Genomic DNA, 18,442 nt, shown 5'->3' on the forward strand with positions numbered 1-18,442 from the left:
TATCAGCCAGTTTAATTTATTTAAGAATCTTACAAAAAAAGAAAACAAAAACAAAAACAAAAACCACAGTAACAACAAAAAACTAAATACAGAATTTGTTACGCTTCATGGTTAATCGTTTTTCACTTGCAAGGGTAAACCTCACTAAATGCAGCCAATACATTTTTATTGCATGAGACCCAATTTTTAAAGTTACACATCAAAACGGTCTTAACAATTGTTTCTGGACACTTAGTACTGCATTCCCGTGGAAGGCTGAAGGAAGCAGTGCAGTATCACCAGAACAGTGTGTACCCTTCATACACTGACGGACATTCGAAACGGAATAGCAATATAAAAAGGGAGATTTAAAAAAACAGAATGAAATAAAAACAACCAAAAGAGTTACATCCACCTTTGTTTCAAATTGTCTTTGGATTCCATCGCATGTTGTCTCAAGATGCACCATGGCAGGTGAGGAAAGGAAAGATCTAGGCCTACGTATAAAAGTATCCTTTGCTCAGCGGAGGTAGAACCTGGCCAGGGTTTTATTGCAGAGATACAGCGTACCTCTTCCCACCTCTCATGGTTGATGGTAGACACAAGTGGTTATTGAAAAAGAATATCAGTAGTTTGCAAATTCAGTATAAACCATGAACAGAATGATTTTTTCGGATGGCGTGAGACTGCAATGTGCTACGTAGAAAAAAAGCTCTCTGCCCCAGAAAGTGGAAGTCAGAAAGAAGGCTCAAGCTTCTTTACCCTCTTCAGTGCCACAAATACTGTCAAAGTAAGAAAGGCCCTTAGGGCAGGGCAGGTGGAAAAGCCAGCAGTTCTCCCTAAGCGGCCCATGGACTGACCTTCGGCCTGAGGAGGCCTGAATTGCAAGTATCAAAAAGAAGCAACTTTCCCAGTCTGCATCCCCTGCTCGGCTCTGCACTACAGGGGCAGTCTCAGCTTCACGCGCCCTGCCACCCTGCTGCCGCTGCGACGGCGACTGCTGCAAACCACACAGTTGAGCCGCTCCCCGGCGCCACAGGCGGCAAGCTGGGCAAGGCAGGCCTTCACACCAGAGCTGGGCTCCGGCAGGCCCTAGTTCACGGCCAGTTAGGTTCCCAAGACTCGCCTAAACACAAACTGTTAAATTTTCCACAAGTCTGCCAAGTTCAATAGTAATGAATGAAACGTGCACATGAATTCAAGGCTCAAGAAATGCTCGTGGCAATCTTTCCTAAAAGTTATGAGAAACGTTTTCTTAAAGGTTTAAAATCTGTAAGGAAAAACCCAACATTTGCCTCCCAGGTGACGGCCACCACCATTTTCCTGAGCCAGCCCTGGGTCTTCCCTAGGGGCAACACTAATTGTTAAGAATACCTTAATCCAGCTCAGCTCCTAGGTTTATGGCTGATCCTGTCAAGATAAATCCACCAGTCCCTGTGGCAGAGTAGCTCGGGGATCCTACTGGCCAGTCCTTCTGCGGTTAAGTGCCTGTTTTACCCTCAGCACAGAATCAACCCACGAGCTGAAGGCTCCTGGAAGCCCCACAGCAGTTGTGTTGCTCTCTTTTGGAAGACAATTGCTCCTTCAAGTACATTCTCTAATGTTACCTGTCAATATGGACACCCGCATGTACCAGGCCTCTCTCCCCATAAATATCCTGAACAGACGAGAGCAGAAGTGGATTATCTGTGCCGACTGCAAAGTAAATTTCTGACTATTATTTGTAGGTTAAAAATACAGGCCCAACTTCTCAAAGAAACAGAAAGTTTGCAGCAGCAGCAGGCCGTTAAATCACTATTCAGATCAGTAAGGTTTTCCTCTCAGCTAGAGTCACACAGATGAACTTTGGTGCAGGCCTGAAAAAGTGCAAGGGTAGGAACAAGTCGGGTTTCCTGAAGAACTAAGTTTGATCCCAAATGCACTGAAGAAGTTAGAGGAGCTTAAAGAAGTCTTGGGAAGAAATTTTTTTATGTGAAAACATCAGGCTCACTATAGCTTCCAAAGAGCAACATAAATGAGCAGAACTAGTCATATAATGACAGTATCAGAAATTGCACTCAAGTACATTCCCCCCAATACAACGCATTGCACAGAGTAAAAATCTGTAATAAAAACGCAAAACACAATCAGGCGTGTTGAAAAGTATTAACACAAAACAGACATAAGAATTCTATAGTCTATAGCAAAGATGCACAACTGAATTCTAAAATATATGAACAAATTCAACTAAGAAGTTTTTCATACTTTTCTTCATTAAAAAAAAAAATTATAAGATGCCCCATATGCGGAGTCAAGAAAAGAATAAATAGGACTGAAAGGAGGAGGGAAAAGGGAAAAATAAGTGGGTAAGATCCCAATTTACAAGAAATATTTACATTCAGAATTCAAAAGAACTCAACATCTCTATATATACACATTTATGTACATATATATAAGTACAGCATACAATTAGAAGGTGGGTTTTGGGTTTCACCTCAAGTACTCAGAAGATTACTAGCTAGCTTGAGTTGCAGGTATCTAGATGTGTTTCCTTTGCTTACACGCCCTTAAAAGACACTGCATTTGTATAGACCATTGGCATCCAACAAGGAATTTTTACAAAGGGTTTTTGTTCGCAGCTGTAGCCACGACATGGACTGCTTACTGAATTCGAGCAGCCACATGTACACAGTGCGTGTGCAAGGGATGATGTGAGCTGGGGAGACCCCAGACACAGCAAGGGGAATCAACAAATGCCCATCATCACAGTGGTTGCCTTTGTCACTGGGACGCCTGAACTGACCAAACATCTACTAACTGGATCCCAAGCCTCACAGCGACTGTTGTATAGCACCATTCTTGGAAATGATCACATACCACTCGGGCACATTTTTAAAATGAGAGTATTTTGATAAGAACCTTTCTCTGAATATCTTATCAAGAAAAGGACCCAAGGGAAAAATACCTTTCCTCTGCCCCTACTTTCATAAATTGAGATGCAACAATCATTTCTAATCTATTGCTTTTTCCCTCATGCTAAACTGGAAAGTGGAATGAGTAGAGGAAACGGTTCTCATTTCTGTGAATGCTGTCCTGGTACCCTTTCTTGTCATGCCTGTTAGACACTGTTCTAATATCATCACATGGAGATTAGCAAATGAATGCCCAGGGGCTACAGGCAGAAAATTGTGCCTCTAAATATTATATTCCCTGGGAGTTTGGTAATCTAGAACTTTAACTTTTATAGATGAAGCAAAACAAAACTAAAAGGTTTGTTGTTGCAACTCAAAAAGTTTTCTGAAGTGCTAATTAATGGGATAGGAATAAATATATATACACACACACTACTACATTGTTTTGGATGCAGATTCTTGGTAACATATATAGATGTGAAGAAAAAAAAGAGTGTATCTGTAATTTAGCAGCAAAAAGGGAAAACTGCTTAAGATATTTACTTTTTGAGCAAATTGTGTTTAAAGAAATACTTTGTTAATACTTTCAGGAATTCACATCATTGATACATATCTGGATAGTCCCACTTAACTGCAGATAGAGACCATGTGGTATGGAGGTTGCTAAATTAGGGGAAGATTTAATTCCCCCCAAAATACCATTTGAATGGCTCTGGACTTGGGAAGTGGTTTTCAGTACAATTGACACTGCAAACTCTGAAAACACCAACATGATTTACAATCACGCCTTTGTGCTCAGAGCCATATTGCTAAAAAGGGAGAAAAGGCATTGCAGAGGCCAAATGGACTCACGTTGAGTTCAACAAGGCCCCTGGGTTCAGACGTGGCATTCAGATCCTGAAATATGTGGATCTGTTTTACAGAAGCTAGCTGTTGTTAAGACTTGATCTTTTGATAAAGGGGGACCTTGAATGCTGGGTTTCCCTACGTTGGCCAACCTGAACTTGCTTGGACAAGGGCACAGTGTAAAGGTCATCTGTTCACCTCCCAAGAGAGGGCAGTGCAGCAGACTCAGTGCTCACAGGCACACCACACCATGACGGGCATGGGCATGCGGCATCTCAGCTCCCCATCCATTTACACTGGTTGCCTTTTTGAGGCCTACTTTAAGAGTTTTCAGAGGCCTTATTTTTAAAAAGCAAAACAAAGTTGTTCTACAAAGAACAGAACATACATATGCCCCTTTGTGTCAAGACAGCTATCCCAAGAGCAAGCATGAACTGTGGGGGTGAACTAACCGCACGCTAAAGAATCCTCATGACGCTGTTCGGAAAAAACTGTAACCTGCTTTTAAAAGATACCCTCACACACACAAAAAGGAGACGGGGCCAACAGCCTCTGAGCATCTATCTTCCCCAACCCTGCCATGTTGTCTCACTGGAGGGGGCAGGTTTGCTGTGCTTCCCCTCCCCAGCTCTGGTTCACCTCGGTCTGTTCATGGAAGCTGACTGCGCTACCGGTCTAAAAACAGGACTGACTCGGAAGGTTTGCTGCAGGCGGGACAATTCTGTTCTTGGCTGTCAGCTGGGTCTAGTGGCCCTAACAAGGGACACTGGTTGATATTCATACGGATCACTGCCTGAGATATAAGGACTAGACTGAGGATCAAAGTTGCATCCACTGGGCAAAATACACCAAAGAAGAGAAATTATTCTCAATGTGTCCTTTCAGGCATCGAGAATAGATAAATCCAAAGGAAGGAAACTCACGGTAAATTTGACATAACCAAACTCAAGTTAAAGAAACACAAAAGGATGAAAGTCTTAGCTTTCCATCACTTAACAGACATCTCACTCAATTCTGTGAAGAGTTTAAAAAGTAACAAAGGAGAACAATTCAACTTGAGTAACGCTCAAAAGTCCTATCACTTTTACCCCTTCCTCAACACCATCTCAGTTTTGAGGGGTAGGTTTTAAGCCAAAATATCAGACTACCTGGAATGCTGAGCGACACGCGAGCTCTGCAGAATCCCCATCACAGACTCCTTCTGAGGGGTGAGGCCTAAGCAAGAGTCCACTTCGGGTTACATTATAACTTTTTATTTGACATCTACAAGACTGTGCTATCTTGCAGCTTTTGACCAGGTTTATACAATCTCAATTTTTCAATAGTGCAACCTGTGCAAGCAAAAAAAAGGAAAGGAAAAAAAAAGGAAACAAAAAGATCAATTGTCCCCTCACTTGTTTTTATAAACATCTATTATAGGCAAAACAAAACTTACCCATATTATAGATAAGTGTCTATTCACATTTGTACATTACCATTTTTAACAGCTTGAGAGAAACTCTACAATGTCTTACAACACATTAAACAATATTCAAGTTACTGGGTAACAACAATAACAACAAGAAATAAACATACAGCAGAAGCCTCAAGTGTTTCCTCATTGTCTAGTTTACAACTCAAGTACGGTTTCCTTTTTCATAAGTGACAAAGCAAATTAAGATAATAAGGTAAAAAAAAAAAGATTCTTTGCAAGATGGAAGCCAATTTGTACTTCTTTCTAAAACTATCTTTAAGTTAAGGAGAATGTAATTTTAAGAAAAGCAGGCTTACAGCCATTTTTGCAGCACATTAGGAATACTATTAATATGTTAAAATTAACTTTTAAGAGTTTTATCACAAAAAAAAGTATGTACTCATTACCTTGACAAGAAACCGGGGGCAAGGAGAATGGGGAGGTAGGGGGGAAAGGGACTCGCAGGGTTAGAAGCAACACCCAGGTATAAACACTATAAAAATGCAATAACCAATGCTGTACATCGACACACGTTTCTGTCACTTGACTTCTGTGTTAATCTTGTTTACGCATGCTTTCAGAGACATGCACTGTCAGAACAAAAACCAGAAAAGAACCTGAATGCAGGATACGCAACTTTCATTTCATGCTTTAATAAACCTATTATTAAGTTGGAAAAAGAAATCAATATATATTTGCTATATTTATAGACTCAAACACATGCATCTGGGGATAACTCCCACAGCAATGGCATGGATGGACTGCGTTAACCCTGAGCACTGGATAACGTAAAAGTAAAGCCAGTTTGGGAAGTTCCAAGCATTTTTAAACCAATTGTGGTTTGTAGCTTTTAAGAAACTCAGAAGTAAACAAACAGACTGACACACACGCACACACACAGAGTCCTCTGCTCGCCCAGAGTGAAAGCAGATGGGAAGTACCATGGGGAAGCAAAGGGAAGACATGTGGGCCACCATCGGCACCGCTGACTTTCAGTTTTGCTATCTATTCCAGGTTTGTCCTTATTCCCCAAAAAATTAACTAGAGAGAGCACAACTGAAAAAAATTATAATTCTTTGGAAACTGTCCCTGATTTTTATGCAAATGATATGCTTCAACAGCATTTCAGATACATCCATGTTGAAACCTGTCTGTTCTTATGCGTTGCTCAAGTTGGCGATGCTCTGGGGGTGACGCTGCTGCCAGAGCTGTTTCTGTTGGACAGCAAGCTGTTGAGACTGGTCTGAAGTTGACAGGAGATTTACAAGAGGAGAGACACAATTTGCAGGAATGATCAAACCTGCAATTAGAAACAAGAATTTATAAAGGCTGCATCCAGGAGAAACCATACTGTATCTTACAGCTTCACAGCAAATTCTAAGGAGGCATAATATTAAGTGTAACGAACAAGACTCCACACAAAAACTAAATGAATACCTAATAACTAAAATAGCCCCTTCGTGAGTATCGCAATTCCTCAGCAGCATTACCCACAAATACCTGAGCATATGTCTAGTGTAACACCATCTCCTTGGTAGAGGAACAGAAGGTCAAGTATGGTACCTTTCTATCTACTATCTTTGCAGCTCCACAAATGTATCCGAACACCACCTTCACTGGCATGACTACTGTACCAAGACGACGACAGAACAGTGGCTGCAAATTCAAATGCTTACTAAAGCAGGTAACTTCTAAGTGGCCACAGTGTGGATGCTAGGAAACTGGAAGAGTATAAACCCTGGGTAAGGGCACTTTAACTCCTCCTGTGTGGGACTAGGGGCTCAAAGTTTCAGAGAAGCTATTGTGTTTTTTTAAAAGATGATGCAAATCCAGACTTTTGATATGATTTTACGTTGGCAACTAATTCAAATGAAAACTTGCAATAACCAAAAATACTCAAGGGTCAAAAAGATGTTCACGGACTGACTTTGGCCTACAGGCTGCCAACCTGCAATCTATTATACAGAGGAAGGCTGCTGCAAATGAAATAAAGGTAAAGCAATAGAGAAAGTACAATAACTGGATGGATTGCTGTGAAGCCTGTAATTGGGTGAATGGTGGGAACAGCTAGCCTGGTTTGCCCTTACTCCCTGCAGGACTCCAGTCCATCCTCTGTGCACAGTGGCTTTGAGTTCCATAGTCTCAATCTGGCTAAATGAACATAAAATGTAGACTTTTGTATTCTACCAGCTAGAGAATCCTGGGTAAGAGGCAGAGCTTGGTCTTCACATCAGGGAGCCTACGAAGATGGTTAACAGTGAGGAAGGGGAGCAAGAAGCAGAAGAGAGCAGCATAAAATAAACGACCACATCAGAATTTGAGCCAGAATCAACAATGTCCATTCAAAGGCTTACCTTATGTTCAACCGTTTAAGAAGATACAAAAGCAAGCTCTACCCCACTACTGGAATAGATGAAGAGATTCTAAGATGTTAGAAGCAAAATTAGAAAGAAACAGAATCTGATTTTTTTCCCACAGCTCAAACCAAAAAAAATTAGACTCACCTACAATCCGCTGTCCATCCTCCGTTCTTAGCCGAACGATCTGCATTTTCACGTTTGTGCCACTGACAGATGCTAAAACACCCTCAACTTTTGTCCAGACACTCAGTACTGAGCCACATAATACATAATATGTGCGGCAACGAAGACCTATTTCACAAACCAATCCCAAACTTGCTTTTTTGCAATTGCCACGCCTAGGATAGATGGGAGGAGGGGGGATATATATTTATAAATATACATATACATGTACACACACACACACACACACGGCTTGCAAGGTCTACCCAAATTCCAAATGGAAAATGTCCTAGCACCATTCCCTTTACTGACAGTTTCTTAGATTACAATATTTTGACATATTGGATTACCCTTTGCTATTTAAGGTATCACTACTGATTTTTAAAATTAGTTATTTCTGGGGCCTGAGCCCCTGTAAAAGGGCTGATTTACTGGTTTTGATCCATTTAAGCATTTGCCATTTTAACATCCATTAGTTTGCTGTATTAACACTAGCTTATGAAATAATCCTGCCAGTTATTTCTATAGTATTAAACTACCAATAAATAAATAAATAAACAAATAAAATCTGATAGGTGGGAAAGGACTCAAGAAACAAACAAAAAATGAAACCATATGTAATTTTTTTAAAAACTGTGAAAAAGGAAGACATACTAAAATTTTATGCTAAAAATTATTTTCACAATTCACAATAAAAAGGTCTTTCCAGTATTAATTCAAGATGAATTTAATGCACAGCAGTAGGGCACTTTTCTTGCTAAAACTCAAAGCAAATGTTTTAGAGGACTTTTGTAGAGTAACTTTTAAAATATTTTATCTTAAAGGCTCTTCCTAAGTTAATTTCCAACAGGACTAATTTACTTCAAAATGCAAACAGCAATCATTGCTCACATCAAAGCAAATGTATTTACCTACATATGTCTAAAAAACTACCTAAAATTCATCGATACTCTATATCCCTTTTCATAAAGTGGGTCATATATGACACTAACTATTTAATGGGTAAGAAAACACTGAAGAGAATTCAGATTTGTAGGGTATGAAAATACCCGATACAAGGTCCTCAGATGAACACTGTAAGGGGTATTACACAACGACTTGAAAGAACACACCTCCGGCTGGCCTAGCGGCACAGCAGGATCAGCTTGAGGGCTCAACAACGTAAGTTTTCTGGCGCTATCAGCTACCTGAGGCATCTCTGTGGTTTCCCAGAAGATCCTTAGCCTTAAAAATAAAACTGACTTGGGACACCAGTAAAGTTTTGAGGAAAAAAGAGAAGGAAAAAATAAAGGAAGGGAAGGCGCAGAGAAGAAGAGAGAAAAAGTAAGTCTTAACACTAAGAATAACAGTTAAGTCCATGCTGCCAGACACCAATTGGTTGGAAGTAACAGCATCAGTGAAGAGCAGAGGGGACATCTAAACAGCATGCGGTCCATGCCCATCGAACAAGTACTTCTGACTGAAAGAACACCACCTGACAATAATCTGTTCATGTACTTATAGGTTCAGACAGCTAAAGAGTGAAGCCATGTTTAAATTAAATCTTTTTTTTGAGGAAGACCAGCCCTGAGCTAACCACTGCCAGTCCTCCTTTCCTTGCCGAGGAAGCCCGGCCCTGAGCCAACATCCGTGCCCGTCTTCCTCTACTCTACACGTGGGATGCCTACCACAGCACGGCAGGCCAAGCAGTGCCACGTCCGCACCCGGGATCTGAACTGGTGAACCCTGAGCTGACGAAGTGGAATGTGCGAACTTAACCGCTGCGCCACTGGGCCGGCCCCTATATTAAATCTTGATCACACTTTGCAATATATGATGAGAAACATGAAAATACTAACCAATAAGCATGAGTACAAGTATCTGCAGATGAATTATACTGATCTAACCAATGGACCAGGGCATCATCAGATACTACCTGTGAAAATAAGACAAAAATTCCATTGAAACAGTATTGTTTTAAACAAATTGGCTGCCTCATCTGCTCTCTAAAGCTAACAAAATCATTTCTATACAGAAAACCTGGCCCTTGCCACTGGTTGCATTTGAAGGCCATTCATAAACTTGTGCCATTAGGTTCCTCCTATGTAATACATTTTTCAAATAGCTAGCTTACTGATAATCATTTTCAAGTGAAAATGGCTAGGAAGAATAGTAATATAGGGTAATACTAATGATAAAATAATAACTAATAACAATGTTAGGAAAAAGCCATTTATTGTTTTTCTAGAAATCACTGCAAAAGACAGTCTTGCACATCTTCTCTTTATTTAAAAAATTCTATTTTTTGTAGTTAGCACTAGAAACTTCCTTTTCTGACAATACAAGCTCTTTCAAATAATCATCCTGCAAGTTTCTTAATGGTTTAAGCATTAAGACTACAATATTAATGTAACAAAGTCAGATAAAGTTTTTTCTGAAAACAATTTCCCAGTAATCAAATAGAAAAAAATTGACAAAATAATTTTATAAATAGACACAAAGCTCTCCTAAACATAGTTTCAATATGTTATTATAAGTATTCTATATAGCATAATGCACAAATGAACAAATACCTTCTTATATTTCTTTTTTAGATCAGCATAAATTTCTAATTTGAGCTGTTTCCCAGTATTTGGTCTATAAACTAAGAAAAGCTTCTTTTTAGGGTTCACTTCTTTAACTAAGATAGCAGTTTTCTTGTTGTTTCTTATCTGTTAAAAAAAAATGAGAAACATACAGATTCAATACCACACACATTAAAACATGCTTGTTTTTTATACCATCACATCCGCAAATATAATCCTTTGAGAGACTGTAATGCTAAATAAGTACATGAATATGCAACTGCAAGAAAGGATGACAACTGCATGTGTAACCAAATTTAACAGTCGCACCAAAATGAAAGCTCCTAGACCTTAATTCTGAGGTAGGCTGAAGGCACGGGCAGAAAACTGTTTGAAATCAGCTCAAAAGCACCAATGCCCGGGGGAAATCGTTTCACCTCTTCCAGTCCATGCACCTGGACACTCAGCCCCAGCAGCCTCAGAGATCTGTGAGGCAGGAATCTAGGCAGTGGGCACGAAGGGTCTTCACAGGAAAATCCTTTTATCTCTACTGTATGTTTAAAGTTTTTCATAATAAAAAAAATTACTCTCCTTCAAGTTAGGAAGAAATATAACCTCCAAGATAAAGATTTTAATCACCCACAGTCTTCTGAATTCATCTAATCCATGAGTGCTGCCCACCATGTGGTTGCAGTGAGGGTGAAATGGCTATTACAGGACAAAGGGATCTGTAAACGGTAAAGCCACAGCAGGAGAAAGCCAAAACGTGGAACAAATAAGACATGTGTATGAAGAAGTGGAAGTAAAGGATGCATTAAACAAACGATGGAACTTAAATATCTTTTTAAAACTTATTTTAAGTTGGACTTATGAAAGAAATCCTGAGAAGAAATTATAAAAGGCCCCGTTTAACTCAAGGAAAAATAAGTTTGGAAAATTAATATCTCCTGTAAAGAAAGGTGAAAAATTTCTAAGCAACAATCTTTGGAAAAACAAGTTTCAAAGTAAAGACACTTCCCCAGCTCTCCCACAATATAAATCATTTGTTGAGCTACTTTTTATATTAAGACACTGATAAAAGAAAAAGACAATGTTTTACTTTTCTCTTCAAGTATATTAAATGTCCTTTGTCTTTTACTTGTTGAAATTCTTTGAACACTGTTTACATAATTACTGCAAAATCTACAAAATAATAGTTACGGTGAAAATTACTTTTTAAATTGTTTATCATTTGATGTGAGACACTCAAACGTCTCACACTCAGAGGAGAGTGTTTAAAGCACATAACAGTGTGATCTATCTTGACAGTGCCAGGTTAATTCATTGTAACTATAAATCATCACACTATAGTGGAAAGAAAAGTGATCCTGACACGGTTTTCCTCACGTTAACACACATTTAACACACTGTGAAGCATGTGTGCTTGTTGCTGTGCAAGTTGAAAGACAAGCGGCTGCACCTTCCCAGAACGATGCCTCTTCCAGGGCCACCACTCCTCACATCCAGCTGCCTGCACCATGCAGGAAGTAACAAAGCACCAATGTTACCACATCTTGTCACTCAAGGGAAGCCGGGGATAGGCATTTCCATCAAAATCTACCAAGGTTTAAACTCTGGCAACAACTTCAAATGAAAAACAACCACCAATACCCTATGTGGACCAATCAAAACCCCATCTAAGAGAGAAATCTGAATAAAATCTGGTGAATTCTACCAATATCCTGGTTGTGATATTACACTATAGTTTTGTAAAATGTTACCACTGGAAAAACTGGATTAGGAACCAGTAAACTAGGTCTGTGGACCAAATCTGGCCTGAAGCTCCTAAGCTTAAGAACAGATTAAGGAAGGAAAGAAGGTAGGGAGAGAGAAAGGAAAAAAACAAACTCAAAAAGACTGGTCAGCAGAGACCATGTACGGCCTGCAGAACCTGCAATAGTTACCGTCTGACCCTCCAGGGAAAAGTTTAGGGGCTCCTGCTCTAGACAGCTTATTTCTGGTCTCACCCTGCCTGTGGCATCATCATATATGGTCTCTATGCAGTTACGTCTTGACCCAGGTCTTCATTTACAGTTGGTCACTCCATAAATATTTGCAAATAAAAAGCAAAATGTGGTATATACATATAATGGAATATTACTCAGTACAAAAAGGAATGAAGTTCTGACACATGCTACGACATGGATGAACCTTGAAAACATTATACTAAGTGAAAGAAGCCAGGCACAAAAGTGTATGATTCCACTTATATGGGGTACCTAGATATGCAAATTCATAGAGACAGAAAGTAGACAAGAGGTTCCCAGGGGCTGGGGGAGGAGGAATGAGGAGCTAGTGTTTAACAATTGTTATGGTTTCTGTTTGGGATAATGAAAAAGTTTTGGAAACAGATAATAGTGACGGTTGAAAAAAACTGTGAATATAATTAATATTACTGAATTATATATTTAAACATGGTTAAAATGACATTTTGTTATAGATTTTTCCCACAATTTTAAAACAATGTAATATACCAAAAATTACTGAATTATACACTTAAGTGGGTGAATTCTATGATATATAAATAATATTTCAATAAAAGTGCTGAATCACTAATACCAGGATTCATTCTAATAAAATTACCGAACTTTACAGAGAGACTCCTTTGGGCACGTAGACAAAAAAGAACAACTAAATTAAAAAGGGAAAGAAAACAGAGCAGCGTCAAACTTTGACAGCGACTATTCATCTCCAAAGAGTGAGTAGCAGTGTACTGAAGACACTCAATGGAAGACTAAAGATTTCCTGTCCGTAAAACCGTCTTTCAAGCACAAAGGCCCGGACAAACTTAGCGGCATGCAAAGACTCAGGGAGTTCTGTTCTCATCAGCCCTTCTTGAGGAATCTGCTACAGAACAGGCTTCAGCCAAACAAAATGACTAGAAAGATATTAACTTAAGGACAAGTGAGTGGTGAGCATTAAATACAAATATTAAAGAAGGGTTAAAAAGAAGAGTATACTACATAATTGCCACATGCTGACAAGACAAAAATAGTACAACTATTTTTTAAAATGAGAGAATGGGGGAAGTATATGCCAAAAAAGGTTATTTTTTAAAAAAAACTATTTGCAGGAATATTAGATGTAGCATTGATAATATTTTATCATCCTGTGTGCCCTGGAGAATAAGAATGATTGGTGTGGAAGAAAGATAACACAGATAAATATCAGGGAAAAGGTGAGATAAAAATTCCATAGCCTTGAACATTACAAACAAACATGAATTCAAGATATTGTACCATGTATAAACGTATGCATGCATGCGTGTGTGTGTATATATATATATGTCCATATGTAATGAATATGTATGTACACATACAGGTACTCCTCTCCCCCCACCTACTCCCGTGCCTCTGCCTTAGCTCTAGCCACAGAATACAGATAGTCATGTGCTGCTTAACAATGTTTTAGTCAACAACAGACTGCACGTACCAGAGTGGTCCCATAAGGTCAGAACCACAGAGCCTAGGTGTGCAGTAGGCTCTACCATCTAGGTTTGTGTAAGTGCACTCCATAATGTTTGCACACTGATCACATTTCTGAAAATGTATCCCTGTCGTTAAGCAAGGCATGACTGTACTAAACAAAAGAATGTAGTTACACTGATAACCACAAAACGAATCTTTGAGACATAGAGTATTATTAGGACTAAAGACGATCACCATATTGCAAAAAAAAGGGTTCAATTTACAACTACGTAATAATTCAAAAGTTGCACCTAATAACATCCCTCAAAATATATTAAATAAAAATGTATAAATGGAGAAATCCACAACTACAATGATAAATTATTAAAACAGAGAAAGCTACAAACAATGGGAAAATCGGCACAAAGCAAACAGATAACTACAATGCTGGCAATGAAAATGCACTATCCATCTGAACAGTTACCACTTAAAGGAAACAAATCTTACTTGCAATGACAAGTAAAAGCCATCATCTGGTCCTGTCAGCTCGGCCCAAATCTTGGTAGCTTCCTCCCAGGACATGCCCCTCTCTACACTAATCTGTAAAAGAAATATTAAAATTTAAGTTAATCTCACTTCGGTGAGCGCCCATCACAGAAGGACAGTGTAACCGAATGTGCACATCTCCTCAACTTACCGTGTATAACTCTACATGGCCAGAGGTTGAATATCCTGGAGTCAGAAACTTCTTAACATCACTTTTCCTTACTTTTTCATCCCCTGATCCAAGATCTGGAACAAGAAAAGGCAACATATAAATGTAAAAAGAGGATTTTATCAGGAATATACATGATGTTTTAAAAACTTCCCCACTGCCGGCCCTGAGGCTGAGTGGTTAAGTTTGCGCGCTCTGCTTTGGCGGCCCAGGGTTTTGCTGGTTCGGATCTGGGTGCGGAAACGGCACCGCTCATCAAGCCATGCTGAGGCAGCGTCCCCCATGCCACAACTGGAAGGACCCACAACTAAAAATACACAACTATGTACCAAGGGGCTTTGGGGAGAAAAAGGAAAAAAAAAAATCTTTAAAAAACATCCTCACTTACCTAAGATTCCCATATCATATCTCCCATTTTTTTTTGCATTTTGAACAACTGCAGTGAGTGTGTCTGCAAAATACTGAAATAATGCATTCTGCTGATGCACTTCCATGCCCAAAATTCTATTCAAGAATTTTCCTATGTTGTTATAATCTGCAATGACAAGATTATACAAAAAATTCAATGCATTCAAGCGGCAACTGAAAACATTCTTCTAAGCCTAGTTCAAATCTCATTTTCTCCTCTCAAGTCTTCCCTCACAACTTCTGCACTGTACCCAGAACATAGCTATAATCTGACCATTTCTACCTCCAGCAGCTAGCATGACTATAATACATGCTCAAAAGATGTTTGCTGAATTGAATTTCCGCATCTTCAACTTTACTTAAAGTATGAGCACAATGTAGCACATGAGAATGTCTGTTCGCCAAAATTCTCTTAACCCATAAAATTATAAGTCAGGGAAGCTCAACTTTGGCTGCACAATTAGAATTCCTCGGAGCTCTGGAAAATTACCAATGCCTGAGCTCCTGTTTTCAGTATTTTTTAAGAGCTTGATAGTTGATCCCATATGCAACGTGCATCAAGAACTGCTGCTACACACACGGACAGAATAGAGGATTAATCTCTCCTGAACAACCACTGTAGCAAAAACCACCCACCCGGAGTGCTCTGTGAGTGCTCGGTAATGAGGGATGGAGGAACTACGGATTGGAAGCTTCCCCTTCAAGCTGACGAAAGCATAAACAACAAACAGGCTTTAATGATACAGCAACAGTTATCTGCATATACAAAATTAATACTATTACCTTTATCTAAAGTAAGGATTCCCGAGCGATCTTCTACATTTATCAGGCCAACTCCTATCAGTCCTTGTCGAACATCTGTAAGAAAATAAATTTGCAAAAAAACCTTATAGCCCAAATGACTCAATGAGCTGTCACCTAACTAATCACACTAGATCAAGTTCTAGCATTAAGACACAGCCTATGTATGTTCCATGGTTCCTATGAGCTGAACTAAATGGAGCCCACAGGCCTCAAAGGTCTCTAGGCACTCAAAATCCTACAGCATTCAAACCTCATCACACATTTTCTTATTTCATTAAAATATCTTATCTTACAAACAGCAATCTCTGGTTGTGAAGACCTTCGGCTATGTAGCTGTCACCCACAGAATCTACACAACTGTGAACACACAGCAGAATACTAGCTGATTAAATAATTCTATAAGTAAGGATATAATCATGTTTCCTGCCCAAACGTTACCTGTCAGTATTGACAAGGTGATGCAAAAGATAAGCAACATGTATAACATCAACATGTTCTGAAGTGTATGACCAAGAGGGCAGTTTATGGAGCTGTTAAAAAATACTGGTGTCCAGGCTCCAACTCAGACTTAGAGAATAAGGGCGTAAGAGAAAAGGGTCAATAGGAAGCATGATTATACCCTATTTACACACTTGTTTAATCAGCTAGTATTCTGCTACATGCTCAAAGTTGTTCAGATTCTGCAGGTGACACCTGTGTAGTCAAACATCTCTACTACAAAAATTTCTCCTTTTAGGAACCCATCCTATGGAGGGAAATTACCTGTATAATTTCAGCACTGTGATGGCAAAAAACATGAACACCACCTGAGTATCATTAAGGAAATAAGCGAAGATACCATTGTATACGCCAGCTGTAGAATATTATGCATCTGTTAAAAAACGTTAGTGCTATAGCTACTGAATTATAAGGGATATCTGTTATGAACTGAAAAAGCACGTTGCAAGCAATATTAATAACATTTAAAACAAAAGCTATGCGTTTAGACAAACATGGAGAGAAGATGTGGAAGGCTGCCCCCTTCAGATTGTCAACATCTGTGACCTTGGTGGGTGAGAGTGGAAGGTGGGGGTTAAGGGCAGAGTAATGACTCTTCATGACACACTTTTAATTAATTAATTAATTAATTTTTTGAGGAACATCAGCCCTGAGCTAACATCTGCCGCCAATCCTCCTCTTTTTGCTGAGGAAGACTGGCCCTAAGCTAACATCCGTGCCCATCTTCCTCCACTTTATATGCGGGACGCCTACCACATCATGGCTTGCCAAGCAGTGCCATGTCCGCACCCGGGATATGAACTGGCGAACCCCAGGTCGCCAAAGTGCAACGTGCGCACTTAACTACTGCGTGACCGGGCCGGCCCCCATGATACACTTTTAGATTATTTTCATTACTTATAATGAATAAGTAACATGTAACTAGAAAAAAATTAGAAATAAATTGAGGGATTGTTTTTAACACTCCAACAACCAAAAAAAAGACAAAGAGGGGAGGAGAGAGAGAGAGAAAGAATAGGGCCAAGGCTTTACTGCTTTTTTGTTTTGTTAAATGCCATCAGTGATTATAAGCACCCCTGTCAGGTATGTCAATATGGACTGTTAACACTGGTTCAACTGGAAAGGACTTTCTAGTGAAAAACACTCACTCTACAATGATGTTTCAAATATCTTACATTTATTTATTTTCCAAAATATTTTCATAGTTTCCTGAACAACTAAAATCATCTAGACTTCCTACATTTATGGGTAAAATCTATTCTACATATTTACAAAATAGGTCTAAGAATTTCTATAGCACTACCTAGAACTTTTTTTTAAGATGGAAATTTCTAAACACATACAAATGTAAAGATAATATTCTATGAACCACACACATCTACCCATCACCCAGGTTTAACAACTGCTAATACATGGTCAGTTATGTTTTATCTGCACCCTCTACCAACTACCTCTACCAAAGATTATTTACCTAGGTACTTTAACTTTAAAATTAAATTTTAAAAGCTACTTATTTAGCATAGCGATTTTAAATTAAGCTAATAAAACTACTTTCCTCTAGTGAACAGCATGCAATACCTATGTCAAGAACAAAAGCATTTCATTTGAATTTACCGAAATGCAATAAATCTTCATTGAAATTTAATAAATCCACTGCTTATTATAAGTAACCTTCAATTTCTAAATTTTATAAAATTTATGTCAAAAGAAAACTAAAAACAGCAGCAAGTGTTAGAATAGGTTTTAGTATCTCCTTATCAGTACTCATTTTCCTTTATTATGATTATTTTAAAAATTACCTTTAAAGAATTCTCCAGGATAGTCTGGAGGTGGTGACACCATAGGTGAATCTAGGTTTACAATGGATTTCATGACAATTTCTAAAGCATTTCTTCCATACTGCAAAAAAAATTTAACCAGTTTCAGCATTGGATACTCTCCAATCACATGACCAACTGAATAGTCTAAGAACTATTATTATACCAAAGATTCAGAAACAGCAAGACTCAATTATCTTCATATGTATTTTACACTGCCTAGTGCCTAGTTCACATCTTTGCACACAGCAGACATTCAATAAATAACTTGCTTTACTTCTGGGAACTCACACTCATTCATCCACAAGTATTTATCATAGTCCTATTTTCCAATAGGAATGAACAGATAATTATATTGCAGAGTTGATCACCAAACCTTTAATTGATATGCGAAATCGTGTGTCTTACAGGAAGACATGATTTTACAGAAAACCATAGGAGGAAGCAGTTTCAAACAGTAACCATTTTCCCTTTTTGTTCACTACAGACACCATGTACTACCACAAGTTTTCAGATACTG

At 38.8% G+C, this 18,442-nt stretch overlaps 1 protein-coding gene across 5 annotated transcripts in view; it reads right to left on the minus strand.

Moving 5' to 3' along the window:
• The window catches only part of SBNO1 (strawberry notch homolog 1), a 52,549-nt gene continuing 34,107 nt past the window's right edge, over window positions 1-18,442 (minus strand). For all 5 annotated transcript variants that reach the window (XM_070629170.1, XM_070629171.1, XM_070629172.1 and 2 more), the window contains 9 exons: window positions 17,905-18,004; window positions 15,587-15,661; window positions 14,784-14,930; window positions 14,378-14,472; window positions 14,188-14,280; window positions 10,244-10,381; window positions 9,530-9,606; window positions 7,674-7,867; window positions 1-6,469 (listed from right to left, as the gene is read on the minus strand). In XM_070629170.1, coding sequence (XP_070485271.1) covers window positions 6,327-6,469; window positions 7,674-7,867; window positions 9,530-9,606; window positions 10,244-10,381; window positions 14,188-14,280; window positions 14,378-14,472; window positions 14,784-14,930; window positions 15,587-15,661; window positions 17,905-18,004 — 1,062 coding nt within the window. In that variant the 3' untranslated portion in view covers window positions 1-6,326. The remainder of the gene's footprint in view (window positions 6,470-7,673; window positions 7,868-9,529; window positions 9,607-10,243; window positions 10,382-14,187; window positions 14,281-14,377; window positions 14,473-14,783; window positions 14,931-15,586; window positions 15,662-17,904; window positions 18,005-18,442) is intronic.

This window comes from Equus przewalskii, chromosome 7, assembly GCF_037783145.1.
Source record: "Equus przewalskii isolate Varuska chromosome 7, EquPr2, whole genome shotgun sequence".
Classification (NCBI taxonomy): domain Eukaryota; kingdom Metazoa; phylum Chordata; class Mammalia; order Perissodactyla; family Equidae; genus Equus; species Equus przewalskii.